At 44.3% G+C, this 14957-nt stretch overlaps 1 protein-coding gene across 2 annotated transcripts in view; it reads left to right on the top strand.

The window, feature by feature from the left end:
- The first annotated feature begins 4301 nt into the window (after positions 1 to 4301).
- Positions 4302 to 14957, top strand: part of ELP2 (elongator acetyltransferase complex subunit 2) — an 84735-nt gene continuing 74079 nt past the window's right edge. For both annotated transcript variants that reach the window (XM_074987906.1, XM_074987905.1), the window contains exons 1-3: positions 4302 to 4434; positions 6386 to 6464; positions 9648 to 9718. In XM_074987906.1, the coding sequence (XP_074844007.1) occupies positions 4303 to 4434; positions 6386 to 6464; positions 9648 to 9718 (282 nt within the window). In that variant the 5' untranslated portion in view covers position 4302. The remainder of the gene's footprint in view (positions 4435 to 6385; positions 6465 to 9647; positions 9719 to 14957) is intronic.

Here is a 14957-nt window from a genome sequence, read left to right as displayed (position 1 = left end):
TTTTTGTTTTCATTATTTGTGGGTTTGGAAATTATGTCTGAGCTGGTTGTTTGTTCCTTTTGTTCCCTTCTGTAACCAAGAATCCCTGTGTTTTGCTTCAATTCATGTTTTTTACCATCATGCCATTTACAATGTTTGCAATAGTAGTCTTGTTTTAATCATGAAAGTGTTTTTTCTTGTTTTAATAATAAGAGTGCTGGTTGATTCTTTGTGTCCTACAGAGGTTTAAAACTACATGCCTGGCTGCAGACACGTTACCAGAGAACTCACAGTTCCCTGCATGGTTATTTGGTGGGATGCTTTTATTATTTCTTTCCAACTCCTTGGGAAAAGGAGGCTGGGGGTTTTGCTCTCAGGGAAGAGATTACAAGTGATTTCTTTCCTGGAAAGGGGATTTTGTACACTTGGTGTTGGCACCTACTGTCTGATTTCAGACAAAACTGAAACTGGGAAAACTTTTATAGCTCTGGGAACTGCTGAGACAGGGTCTAGTAGTGTTTTATTTGGTTAGCTGACCCCATTGCCATCACTTGAAATGTGAAAGTGGGGAATCATCCGTGACATTCCATGACACCAGCTCATCCCATTCTGTTGAAATGGGGGTTCTATTTGGTGGGTTAATTGCTGATTGTGCTCCCATCGACATCAGTACTCCACCAGAGTGAGAAGTCTAAGGGGGTTGGGTTGATGGGAGACTGCAGTCACTCAGACTAAAGTATGTTGATTCTAGCTAAGCTATTGATGTTGCTGAAGTTGTATACCTTAGTTTGACATTGTCCCCTTAGTGTGCACCATAACTTATGCAGACCATCAAGCAAAACACCTCCACCCTCACTCTCCACTGGGATCTGTCCTCACATCCCACTGCTTAGCCTGTGCATTTGAATTGAAGAAGGCGTCCTCAATTAGGATCAACTAAGGTACAGTTCTGCTGCACTTGACTCATATGGTAAGGAGAGTAGCATTTAAGTATTCCAGCATTGAAGTGGTTTGTAACCCAACACCAGTCAAAACTGATCACTTGCGAAACACAGCAGTGTTAAGTAGTCCACAACTGAGAGAGTGTCAGGGGAGTGTTTTTGGGGGAGCTGGAAGGTACGTCCTCCTGAGAGGGGCTTGGGAAAATCCCTGCCACTGACTTAATGTTCCTGAAACTTTATTACTGCTGAAATCTTAATGCATATTTAATAAAATTAACGGTGTACATGCAGTGCTTTGTACCCACAACAAAACAGGGCCCGTGTCTACACTTACGAAAAACTTCAAAATGGCCATTCTAATGGCCAAATTGAAGAATGCTAATGAGGTGCTGAAATGAATATTCAAAAGTGCCATGTGTTGAAAAATCCTCATTCTGAGGTGATTAATATGTCCCTGGCCATGGGCTGTGGTGTCTGTGTGGCTCTCCCCGCATCTTAACCAAATAGCCTTAGGAGCTGAGCATTTAAAAGGAAAATCTACACTATTGAAAGTGGTGAATTTATTCCCTATCAAACCCCATAAAAATTATATTTCATTCATAAAAAATTTACTTCAAAAATCTCTTTTAAAACATTGTATAATATTAGGCAATACAAAGTATATAAGGGTGACCGTTGAAGAGGTCAGTTAGTATGAATATTTATGAAGGCCATTAATATTCATGAGCAAGAGTTCAAAATTCTGATAGCCGATTGGTGTATTTAGGATGCCTTATTAATATGTAATAGGGAATGTTACAGGATGCAGACCTGACAGGCAGAGGTTTTCAACCAGGTCTGTAGCAGCTCTATAAATTTGGGAGCAGAGCCCAGGCTCAGTCAGTTGCGTCAGAGCAGCGGACCCGAGCGGATCACAAAAAGAGCCGGACTGAAGTCACTAGAAGAAGGAAGAAAGAAGACAACGAGCGTCGTGTCAATCATCATACCCCAGCCGTCGTGGGACGTCAAAGAGAAGAAGAGGACTGACTACAGGAACTCGAACTGTGCTACTATAGTCATCGAGGGATGCAGAAGAGCTCCTGTTTACCAACATTTCTGAAGGCTCTGGGTTTTTCCGGAGGGTTTGGCCCAAACCGGGTGACGCCGCCTCACGAGCACATGCCCCAAGAAGTGGGCAAACCACAGCAGCGGCCCTGTCCTTCCCCTCACCGACCATTGCCTGTGGCCGGTGATGGGAATTAAAGGCCGTCTTCTATAGGAGGTTTTTTGTTAACCATGTTGGTGCTTTTTCCTCCTGTTCTCTGTTTTGTTTTTTTCTCCTCTTTCCTGTCAGGCATTGTGCAGCACTGTAAAAATGCGCCTGTGCTGGCTATCACTTCGCAGCATCCTTACGAAGTGATTGCAGGCCCAGCACCTGGAGACAGATCGAGGACAGAGGTAAACTAAAGTTTATTTGTAATGAGTGGTTTCATGTGTCTATTTTATGTTTGCTGTTGTATATTTGCCTGTTGTTGGATGTGCTAGTACATAATATATATATATATAACTATTGGGATTTAAAGTGACAGTAGCATATTAGAAGTAGTGGACTGGGACTGTCCCAGATCCTTGATGCGGCTTAGATTTTGTGACCCTTAGCACACTAGTTTAAATGTAAAGCACAGGGGCGGTATTTAAAACCAGCCGAAAGAGCTTATACATGCCACATAAGAGAATAGGAAATTGTATTGTGTTAACCCCTAAAAGGGGACGGAGCCTATATTAGAAAGCAAACAGAGCTTATATTGTAAGACAGAAAGAATTGATCCTTTAAGGGAGATTTATATTGGGAGCTACCGTGAGAGGTGTTCCCTAATTTGAAATAGTCGGTTGACTGGCGATTGAGATATAGCTGGATCCATCGTAGGAGGTGTGCTCTCCACTATATCTCAGGAGTTGTCATAAGAGGCAACCCCAAATAGGAGCTGTCGTAAGAGGCAGCCCTAAACAAATCGGGAGCTGTTGTAAGAGGTGGCCCCATAAGATCTGCTCCCCCCTTGTTCGAGAGGGAGGTTGAGTGACCAGAGTCATTGTAGGAGGTAACTCTGGAAAAAGGTTTGAGAGCCTAGAAGTTCTCCCCAACCTGTTGTGAGGGAATAACACCCTGCAGCGGGCTTTCAATTATCTTGTTGAAGAACCTGTAGAATAGGGGATTATAAAGCTGTGTGTGTTAATAGTGTTCCCTTTGCAGCACCCATCGAAAACAGCACGAGGTCCCTGGGACGTGCAGTAAGTAAAGGGTTTAACTAAGGTTGCTGCTTGTTGCAGTATTACAAGTTCAAAAGGCTCTAATTTTAAATTAATTAAACCTTGTGCTAAGACTAGTTGTGTGGGGGAAATATTTAGTTTGTTAGTTTAGGTTACTCAGTTGTTTGTTCTTTGTTTGTCTTGTGTTACCCTTAATAAACTGTCTTTGTTTTCACCCTTAAAAAGCCTTGGTCCTTTCTTCAGGGTAAGACACCTATTGCACAGATCCACGTCACAACCCTGTACAACCCCATTGAGATTGGCCACCGTGTACACCGGCCTGGGTTGCGGGGTAAAAATCAGAAGGACTTTCCAGTGAGAGATTTAGAATATTTGCTTTTTGCACGTCGTGCCTCAGTTTCCCATCGCACGCACTCTCTCTAGCAGTGTCTTTTTCGCACGATACCATGTTTTGCTAACTACACGGGGTTCCTTTTTGAAATTCCCTTATTCCTATCCGCGTCCAGCAACATGCTAATGAGGCACTGAATATTCATTTCAGTGCCTCATTAGCATGGCCATTTCAAAGTTCTTCCTAAGGGTAGAGGTAGCCAGGCCGACCAAGTGAGGTCGTGTACGTATAGAGATTCTAACAGACAACTTTTTGGAGGGCAGCTTGGGCAAACTCTTTCCCAGTCAGATAACGAGCACCCCTAGGGTGGCTGCCTGTCCTCTGGTGACTTCCACCAAGGTGACATCCTCCCCTGGTCCGAGCAGGAAGTAGTGGGAGACAGCTGTTTCCTCCAAGTCTCAGCACTGAATCTGGGAGGAGGACACGCGGTGCACACCCTGACCCTCATTAGCCCAGCGGCTAAAATCTCAGCCAAGAGGTAGCTGGAGCCCAGGCTTGATTGGAGGAGCTCTGGGGCCAGCTAGGCCAGGCGGCTGTCTGTGCCGCAGGGCCGCCACACCTGCAGGGGGCGCTGTGCGCCGGGCAAGCCACCTGTGTGTCGGATTGAGCGACCCTTCTCCCCACACGTGACAGCCCTCCCCCGCCGCCCCGCCCCGGGAGCCCCGCCCACCTGCCTGCTGCGGTGCCTCGCGGCTGCCGTACGCGCCGGGCGCGGAAAGCTGCGTGAGGTCAAAGGCCGCAGCCATGGCGGCGCCGCTGAGCGTTTGTCACGTTGCCTGTTGCGCCAACCGGGCTGGCGGTGGGGTCGTGTCGTGGGGGCGGGGCGGGCTCCTGGCCTTCGGCACCTGCCGCTCCGTGGCGCTCTACGAGCCTCAGGTGAGGGGGGCGCGCGATGGGACGTCGGCCTCGTGCTGCCCTGGGGGCTCGACCGCTCCGGGCCGTGCGCGGGACCTCTCTGCGTCGCGTTCAACGCAACCCGTCCCCCTTCCTCGCCCCCGCAGCGACTTGCCAGGCCCGGAGCCGCCTCAGCTGCGTGCGCGGCCGCCCGCGCGGGGTCCCGAGCTCGGGAGCCCTGGTGCGGCCGGGCAGCACTCGCCAGCGCGGAGAGCGGCGGGGCCGAATCAAGGGGCGCGGTGGGGCGCTGAGAGCCATTGCACCGCGCAGTAAAGTGGGGGTGGAAGTCATTTACATTTCTTACAGGTACTAGCCTATGGCAACTCCTCCCGTCCCCTTGGGCTGGGCCCGGAGCAGGGCGTTGCCATGTGAGACTACAGTAAATCCTCCCGACACCGCACGTGTCTCGGGTTAACGTGATTGTGGACCGTGACATGAGCAGTGTTCCATCCCCAGCGGTGGGGAGCTGCGAATCAAGCAGCAGCCTGGTTCCCGGTTAGTTTTCAGGGTCCAAGTGGTGGAGAGGAGCCAGGAGCCAGGCTGCCCCTGCTTCTGGCTCACCTCCACTGGCTGGAACCAGGAAGCTCAACAAGGCTGCTGTCCTGGTCAGTTTCCTGGCTCTGTAGGGGAGAGAAGCTGGGAGCTGGGCTGATGCCTGATTCCTAGCTCTCCCCCTAGTTGCAGGACCTAGGAAACTGATCAACTCATGACTGATAAGTTTCCCAAGTTCCCTAAGCAACAGGGAGCTGGGAACTAAGGGTCAGCCTGCTTCCCATAGCCACACAGCTTGCAGATCCCAAGAAACTAACCAGGATAGCAACCTTGGTCAGTTTCCTGGTTCTAGCCACTGGAGGGAAACCAGGGACAGCCTGGTTCTGGGTTTCTTTCCACTCCTTAGATCCAGAAAACTAACTAGGGCTGCTCCTCATTTCCCCTTTGACTTCCACAGAAATTTGAGTTATGCAGGGGATTGCAAAAACACAAACACCGTGCAACTCAACAGCTTACTGTACCAGTAAGTGTGGGATGGAGTGTTGAGAGGCTCAGGGCAGAGGGTAGGTGGAACATAGGGCTGGGAGAATGGTCGCCTTTTTGTTTGGATGCTGGATATTTGGGGCTAACGGGAGGGGCATGACCAAGCTATCCACCTGCCTGATTATTGGTTTTGGAGTTTAGGGGTCCTGTCGCTGAGCTGTCTAGTAACAGTGGTTGGGGGTCTGTTCCGGGCTATCTGGCACTAGGGCTGAGGGTTATGGGTAAGGTGGCGGCTTAGGTTCTTGTAAGGGAGACGGGGCAGAAAGGAGAACACCCAGCTCTGGCGCGGGAGCCTTACCTGTTTCTGGCAACATCCACAACTGTACCACCAGCCAGCCCATCTCTTGCTGGTATACCACACCAGGCCATGCTGGCTTACTTTTGCTTTTGTGGTAAATTTCGTATACAATGAAAATCACTTTAGTCGACACCCCTAGTTTCAGCACCTGTGGTGGAAACCCATATTTTAGTCATGCCAGCTATCTGTGACTGTGTATGTTTATGTGGACTGACTCCCAAGGGTGAGGTTGACCCTATGTTGCCCTCACCCTGCCCCTATGACAGCAGCTAGCTTTGCTCAGCCCCCTCTGTCTGGGCATCTACTTGTGGCTCCCTGTTCTTTGCTTTACTTCTGGTGCACCGGCTGTCAGCCGTTTGTTGTTTCCATGGGGCAGGAAGAACCTCTTGCTGTTAAAACAGAAAATTCAAGAAGAGTTTGTGATCTGCTTTTCTGTAATTTGTTCCTCCTTGTGCAAGGTCTCCAGCACATTAGAAAGTGTTAGCTAAACACATCATCTTAAACATTTGGTAGCGTGCCTGACCTGCTGTCAAGTTTATAAAACAAATTCTCTCAGCAAGGGCAGTTAAATGTTTGTTTTTTTTCCTTTTCTTTTCTCAGCAAAGAAGAGTAGTTGCTACACTGAATGGTCACACTGGGAGAGTTAATTGTGTGCACTGGATTCACAACTTAGATGGCTGTAAGTACTAAACAATCTGTGTTCACAAATACCAGTTTTGTTCTCTGTTAGAACAGGCTTCTTATTTCTCATGTTCTCGTCTGAGAACTGTTTAATCCTGAATACTGTCAGCTCGCAATGTTGTCCGTGTTGGAAATTGATTTAAGTAATTTTTTGTGTATTTGTCTCTGAATCTTCTTGTTTGTTTTTGTAATTATACTTTGCTGTTTACACACATGTTGCTCTCTCTTGTTGGTTGGCAAAAGACTCATGCAAATTGAGGGTATGTCTAAGCTACAGACTTAGAATTTAACTTGAGTTTGAACATGAGTTAACAAATGTGATTTTTTGCATGTCCCCCCTAGGTGGCTGTAGTCAATGAGCACATCCTCACTACTAGGGTGGGTAGTGACTCACTGATGGATGCACTGTGAGTGGCTATTCCACACTAGTCCCTGGAGCAGATTGAAACTCTGGGCTAGGGTCCCAAGCTTCATGGGATGAAAACATTACTGTGGGTGGTTTGAGTTCATCTTGTCACCCGCTCATATCTGTGGATGGGAACCAGAAGACCTGTTTACTAGCCTTGTTCTAAAGTATGCTTGTTTAAGCTCCTTTATTTTCATGTAGAGCTTTTGTGTGTCGCTGGTGTAGCTCTTATCCACCATGCCTTATGTGATTTTTTTGGCATAGATGTCAGCATTTATTTTGTTGGTTCAGAGCCCAGCCTGTACAGACTCTTGCCCCTCACTTCGCCCAATGTTGAATACAGCCAACCTAAGCTCATAGTGTAGACTAACCCTTAGAAACAGAGTAGGGTCCTAAATCTGAAAATGCTGACGTATGGCTTAATTTCAAACTTAGATTGAGTTACTGACACCTGAGTTAGCCTAGTTTGGGTTTGAATGGCTACTGTGCATTGTTATGGTACTCACTCTAAATTTGTTTATAGCGGTGGGTATTGCTGCCTTTCAGCATAAGTCATCTACCTTCCCAAGAGGCACTAGTTCATACTGTTTGTACTGAGAGTTACATCACCATAGCTGCATCTCTTAGGGCAGATCTGCACTAAAGGGAAAGGTTGATGTAAGCTATGCAATTTAAATTACGTTAGTACATTAACTTAAGTTGATGTAGCTTAGATTCACTTACCACTGTGTCAACAGGGGAAAAACTCTCCTGTCAACTCCCCTTACTCTTCTCATTCTAGTAGAGTACCAGAGTCGACAGGACAGCAATGCGAAGTTGATCACGTCCTGACCCCCTCGTGATTGATCATTGATCCATAGTGAAACATGCCCTCAGCAGAGTTCCCTCTAATTTTTCATCTATGGGTGGAATAAATTTAATGTGAACCCAAGCTTGTGCAGATGTGCTCCATCAATAGAAGCATTCTGCTTGCTGTGGATGCTCTGCTAATCATCTGGGTATCACTTGAATCTCTTCTGGGCAGCTGTCCAAGCACTCAGCTTGTAGGGAACACTGGCCTTCAGGGATGTATGCTTTTCACATGGCTGTGTCAATATAAGTTCATAGTGTAGGCTAGCCCTGATGCATATATTTATTCAAAATTAAAACCACAAGAGCTATCAGTAACCCTTGTGTATCTTGTACAGGGCTAATGGGGAACAGGGTATCTTACACCAGCCAACCCTTGCTGGTCCACTCTGCCCCCCAGCTCTGACCCTCAGTTTTTTTGTACAGCCAGTGGACTAGCCAGAGTGCCCTCTGAAGAGTCTGGGGGTATGTGCATGTGATGTCAGTGAGGCAGATGAGCTCCACTTCATACACAGATCTCTCTCAGCATGGAGGATCCTCTACACCCAGGTCTCAGGGTGGTGATCTGAACCCTTAAGTGTGACTCGTATGGACTGCTGGTTCCTAGTTCCCTGCCAGCTTCTCCTGATTGTCCTGCAGCAATTCACCTCTCATTAAGAAGGGGGTTAGCTCTTCTCTCCCTCTTTTTGGGCTGCTTTCTCCCCCTGCTGTAGCTTAATCTTTGCAGAATATATATATATTTCTGCCTTCAGTATTAAGCAAGTGGGTGTGTGTAGCATGTGGCGGGAGTATGGTCATTTAATTAAAATTGCATCTGGATTTCCATTATGAGCCCAATTTACTATTCTTTCCTGCCAAGCTGTTGATTGGAGACTGATTTTTTTTTTCCAGAATTTTCATGGTTAAAATAGATTAGGAAATATTTCCTCAGAATTTGGTAACTAAATTACAGTATGAAGAAATAGGAATGTTACATTATGCCAAATGTGTTGCAGGAAGAACACAAGCCAAAATGGTGAAAAAACAGGTTAAAATATTTGAATCTTAAAAGTACTCAAGTCAGCAGCGCGTGATGAAACCCATAGTAAGAGGACCAAGAAGTGCCATCATGACTAAACAACCATGTAAAAAGAAATGGTTAGAGGCAAAAGAGCATCCTTTAAAAATTGGAAGGTAAATCTTAGTGAGGAAAATAGAAATGAGCATAAATTCTGGAAAGTCAACTGTAAAAGTAAAATTGACAGGCTGAAAAAAAGCAGCTAGCCAGAGGCTCAGATGATTACCAAAATTTCAAGTACAGTAGAAGCAGAAAACCTACAAAATCATTGAGCCTACTGGGTGACTTAGGTGCTAAAGGAGCACTCAAGAAAGATAAAGCCACTATGGAGAAACTAAATTAATTATTTGCATCAGTTTTCACTGTAGAGGATATGAGGGAGACCCAACATCTGAACCATGGGGTCTATATCGCTGGAACAAGTTGGACAAATACCCGTCAGAGGTGACCAATGTTTACTTTGTCCTGCTACGGCACATGTGGCTGGACTAGATGAATTCTTGAGGTTGCTTCCAGTCCTATATTTCTATGATTCTGTAAATCAGTGTCTTTAAAAAAAAATCTCCAAACCAAAAAACAAAACTAAATTAAGTTACAGAAGTTTATTTTTTGGTGCATTTTAAGAGGCATACCTTCGACCACATTCATATAAAACTTAGTCTGAGGGGATTTTTACAAATATGTTGAATCAGCTGCCTAACCTTGAATGGCACTTGGCATTCTTAGCTATCGCAGCTCTCATGTTTTTAGGGAAGTTGTTGCTATAATACGCATCAAGTAGCTTTGTTCACCGATTAAAATAGCTGTTAGTTTATGGTAGCAATAAAAGTAGGATATGTTCACAATACTAATTTAAAAATATTTTTTAGCTGCTGAGACGGAATTAATTTCTGGGGGATCTGATAAACAGCTTATTGTATGGGAAATACAGAATAATCAGGTAAGCAGAAATCACTTTATCATTTTTTTAAGCATAGTATCCCTGAAATATTTAGTAAAATACATTGCTTCTGTCTGCACTGCTGAACTCTTTTTATTCATGGTTTTTTATCTCACCTAGAGTATTGTAGCTCTTATGTGCCACCTCCAAATCTCCTTTATAACTTCTGCATTAGCAGAAAGTTGCTATCTTTTGTCACATGATTATATTTAATCCTGTTCTAGATAGCTCTGCTGCAGTTCTTAGTGAGTCATTTGAAAACAGTCTTCATTTATAAACGGCCTTCATTTAAAAGAAATTCGTATACTTATCTAGTTTGTTTTATAGGTAGCAGATTTTAAAAGCAACAAAAAGAAGAAAAAAGCAGTCCAGTAGCACTTAAAGACTAACAAAATAGTTTATTAGGTGATGAGCTTTCGTGGGACAGATCCACTTCTTCAGAGCATAGCCATGCCAGAACAGACTCAATATTAAAGGCACAGAGAACCAAAAGTAGTAATCAAGGTGGACAAATATTATCGAGGTGAGCAAATCAGAGAGTAGAGGGGCAGAAAGCTGCGGGGGGAGGGTGTGTGTGTGAGAGAGAGAGAGAGAGAGAGAGAAGAATTAGGTAAAGCCACAAATGTATAAGAGACCCTGTAATGACCTAGAAAATTCCCATCCCAGTTCAAACCACGTGCTATGTGTTGAATTTGAATATAAAAGAGCTCAGCAGCCTCTTTTTCCAAACTGTTGTGAAAATTCCTCTTCAGCAAGATGCAAACTTTCAAGTCATTAACAGAATGGCCCACTCCATTAAAGTGCTTGCTGACAGGTTTGTGAATCAAGAGTATTTTTATGTCTATGTGCCCATTAACTCTTTGTCTAAGAGAGTTTGAAGTCTGTGTAATGTGCAAAGCATCTGGGCATTGTTGGCACATGATGGCATGTATGATGTGAGTTGAGGAGCATGAGAATGTGCCCATGATTCTGTGAATAACCTGGTTAGGTCCAACGATGGTATCGCCAGAATAGGTATGTGGACAAAGCTGGCAGCAGGCTTTGTTGCAAGGAAGAATCCCATGACTGGTATTCCTGTGGTATAGACTGTGGCTATTGGTTAGAATCTTCATAAGGTTGGGAGGCTGTCTGTAGGAGAGAACAGGCCTGTCGCCTAGGGCGTTCTGGAGTGTGGCATCCTGAGTAAGGATAGGTTGTAGGTCTTTCATAATACATTGCAGTGGTTTGAGTTGGGGGCTGTAGGTAATGACCAGTGGTGTTCTGTTCTTGGCTTTTTTGTGCCTGTCTTGGAGTAGCTGGTCTCTGGGTATTCGTCTGGCCCTGTTGATTTGTTTTTTTTATTTCTTCTGGTGGTTAATTCAGGTTTATGAATATTTGGTAAAGATCTTGTAGTTTTTGGTCTCTGTCAGTAGGATCAGAGCAAGTGCAATTGTACCTAAGGGCTTGACTGTAAACAGTGGATCTAGTTGTGTCTGCAGAATGGAAGCTAGAAGCGCGTAGGTAAGCATAGTGATCAGTGGGTTTCCGGTAGAGTGTGGTACCAATCAGGCCATCCTTGATTTGTACGGTAGTGTCCAGGAAATGTGAATCTCGCGTGGAGTAGTCGAGGCGTAAGTTGATGTTGGGGTACAGATTGTTCAAGTCTCTGTGGAATTCTTCTAGAGTCTCTATACCGTGGGTCAAAATCATAAAGATGCCATCAATGTATCATAAGTAGAGGAGGTGTAATACGGGACGAGAGCTGAGAAATCGTTGTTCCAGGCCAGCCATAAATATATTAGCATATTGTGGAGCCATGTGGGTGCCCATAGCAGTTCCACTAATCTGGCAGTATAAATTGTCCCCAAATCGGAAATAATTGTGGGTGAGGAGGAAGTTACAGAGGTCAGACACCAGATTGGCTGTGGTGGCATCAGGGATGGTATTCCTGATCGCTTGTAATCTGTCTTTCTGTGGAATATTAGTGTACAGAGCCTTTACATTCATGGTGGCAAGGATGGTGTTGTCAGGAACTTTTCCGATGTTTTGTAATTTCCTCAGGAAGTCAGTGGTATCTTGGAGATAGCTGGGAGTGTTGGTGGTGTGGGGTTTGAGGAGGGAGTCCACATAACTGGATAGTCCAGTGGTAAGGGTGCCAGTACCCTAAATGATAGGGCGTCCGGAGTTTCCAGTTTGTGGATTTGGGAAGTAAATAGAACACAAAATGTGGTTTGAAACTGGATGGGAATTTTCTAGGTCATTATAGGGGTGCTTATGCATACTTGGCTTTATCTAATTATTGTCACCCCATTCCCCTTCTGCCCATCTACTCTCTGAGTTGCTCACCTTGATGATAATTTTCTGATTTGTCAACCTTGGTTGCTATTTTTGGTTCTCTGTGCCTTAAATATTGAGTCTGTTCTTGTATGGCTATGGTCTGAAGAAGTGGGTCTGTCCCATGAAAGCTCATCACCTAATAAATTATTTTGTTAGTCTTTAAAGTGCTACTGGACTGCTTTTTTGTTTTGATAGGATATAGACTAGCATGGCTTTCTCTCTGTTACTTACCAACAAAAAGAAGTATTTCTCCACACAATGCATAGTCTACATGTGGAACTTGCTGCCAGAGAATGTTGTAAAGACCAGGATTTTAACAAGATTCAAAAAAGAACCAGCTAAATACATTGAGGATAGGCCCATCAATGGCTATTAACTATGATGAGCATGAATGGTATCCCTAGCCATTGTTTGTCAGAAGCTGGGAATGGGCAGTGGGTGGATCACTTACTGATCCTGTTCTGTTCATTTCCTCTTGGGCACCTGTCACTGTCAGAAGACAGGAAACTGGGCTCGATGGACTTTTGATCCGACCCGTATGGCCGTTCTGAATGTTTGTATCAAACTTCACTCTCTAACATCATGTAGTGCACATCTTTCCCATAATCTCATCACCCTTGGTGCAAGACCCATTTTTCTATAGTTCCATTTGTCTGGAACGTCATTCTTGTATCTCTCTTCACCGTTCTTTAGATGGATCTGGTGAATCCACAACTGGAACATGGCATTTACCAGAGGAATAGAGAAATTGGGAGGAGAGTGAAAGAGGTGGTTTGGAGACTGTAAGGATTTAAACCTTTTTCAATAAAAAGTTATACCTATCATAGTCTTGAAGTGCACTATACAAGGTCAAAAATTCTGTTTCAGTCACTCTTGGTCTCCCATTTAGTTTTAAAAAAAGGGAGAATGGATGTCCTTCCTTCCCAATAACACTCTGAGTAACTGTCAGGAACATTGCTTCTGTCTATTTGCTTTTGCTGATATTTGCACTGGGCACAAGGGAGGGCTATAATTAAAATATGGCATGTTTTAGAAGAGCAATGGAAGGAAGATTTTGAAGGAGTTTGACAGATTGAAGTCTCAGTTTAGCTAACCAAAAACTGAAACTGGAGTCACTGAGAGAAATAATTAAGACTCACATGCTAAAAAGCCTTTCTCTTACTTAGCTAGCATGATTGATAACAAATACAATGGTTGAGCTGAGTGGAGAAGAGGTTAAAATGTAGATGATGGATCCTAAGCCAGGCTGTGTTCCAGATTCTCTAGCTGTTAGAGATTTCATCCCAAACACACGTGTCAAGGTGGTTTTTGCAGTAGTTTGAAGCACTGGGGTGGAGAACAGTGGGATTAAGTCACTGAAGGTTTTGTAATTGGATTCAGACCTTCATCAGTTTTTGAAAAATCTGCATTGTGTTTAGCCAGATCAGCGTCAAGCAAGCATTTCTAGTATATTTGAATTGCTTTTCATGAAACTCCGTAATACATTATATTAAGGTAAGTTACCAGGTGCTTCTGTGGATGAATAACAAATGCTAAGCCTAACTATCAAAACAGAAAAGCAGTCAAGTAGCACTTTAAAGACTAACAAAATAATTTATTAGGTGAGCTTTTGTGGGACAGACCGACTTCTTCAGACCGTAGCCATACCAGAACAGACTCAATGTTTAAGTCACAGAGAACCAAAAACAGTAAGCAAGGAGGACAAAGCAGAAAAACATTATCAAGGGGAGCAAATGAGAGAGAGAGAGGGGGAGGGGGAGAGTGTGTGTGTGTGTGTGGAATTAGATTGAGCCACGTATGCCAAAGAGCACCTATAATGTCCCAGAAAATGTGCATCCTGGTTGAAACCACGTGTTAATGTGTTAAATTTGAATATGAAAAAGAGTTCAGCAGCTTCTCTTTCTAAAGCAGACTGAAAATTCTTCAATAAGATGCAGACGCTTAAGTCATTAACAGAATGGCCCCTCCATTAAAATGTAGACTAACTGGTTTGTGGATCAGGAATGTTTTGATGTCTGTTTTGTGCCCATTAACTCTTTGTCTAAGAGAGTTTGAAGTCTGTGCAATGTGCAAAGCATCTGGGCATTGTTGGCACATGATGGCATATATGATGTTAGTTGAGCATGAGAATGTGCCCATGATTCTGTGAATAACCTGGTTAGGTCCAACGATGGTATCGCCAGAATAGGTATGTGGACAAAGCTGGCAGCAGGCTTTGTTGCAAGGAAGAATCCCATGACTGGTATTCCTGTGGTATAGACTGTGGCTATTGGTTAGAATCTTCATAAGGTTGGGAGGCTGTCTGTAGGAGAGAACAGGCCTGTCGCCTAGGGCGTTCTGGAGTGTGGCATCCTGAGTAAGGATAAGTTGTAGATAGGTTGTACTAACATCATATATGCCATTAACACGTGGTTTGAACCAGTATGCAAATTTTCTGGGACATTATAGGGGCTCTTTGGCATATGTGGCTGAATCTAATTCTTAACTTCCCCCCACCTGTCCCTCTGCTCTCTGATTTGCTCACCTAATAAATTATTTTGTTAGTCTTTAAAGTGCTACTTAACTGCTTTTTTGTTTTGATAGTATATAGACTATCACGGCTCCCTCTCTGTTACTAGGCCTAGCTAGTTAGAGATGTGAGTGTGAAATGTATCAATTACAATATGTTGGCATTTAAAAAGCCTTAAAGAATGTGTAAAATTAATATTTTTGGGAGTTGGAGAAAATTGTAGCAAGCCTATATTGAGAAGTTGTTGGACTTTAAATATACATTCAGTGCAAGTGTACGCTGCAGTGCTACCTCTGTGCATCTGGTACAATTGCACTGTGCTTATGGGAGAGTGTGTATCAGTCATCATATTTACTCCACTTCAGCGAGAAGCAGAAGCTACGTTGGTGGTAGTATCTCCTGTTGACGTAGCAC

Source organism: Carettochelys insculpta, chromosome 2 (assembly GCF_033958435.1).
Source record: "Carettochelys insculpta isolate YL-2023 chromosome 2, ASM3395843v1, whole genome shotgun sequence".
In the NCBI taxonomy this organism is placed as follows: domain Eukaryota; kingdom Metazoa; phylum Chordata; order Testudines; family Carettochelyidae; genus Carettochelys; species Carettochelys insculpta.
The sequence above is the reverse complement of the archived record's forward strand: the minus strand, read 5'-3'. Positions and strand labels throughout refer to the sequence as shown.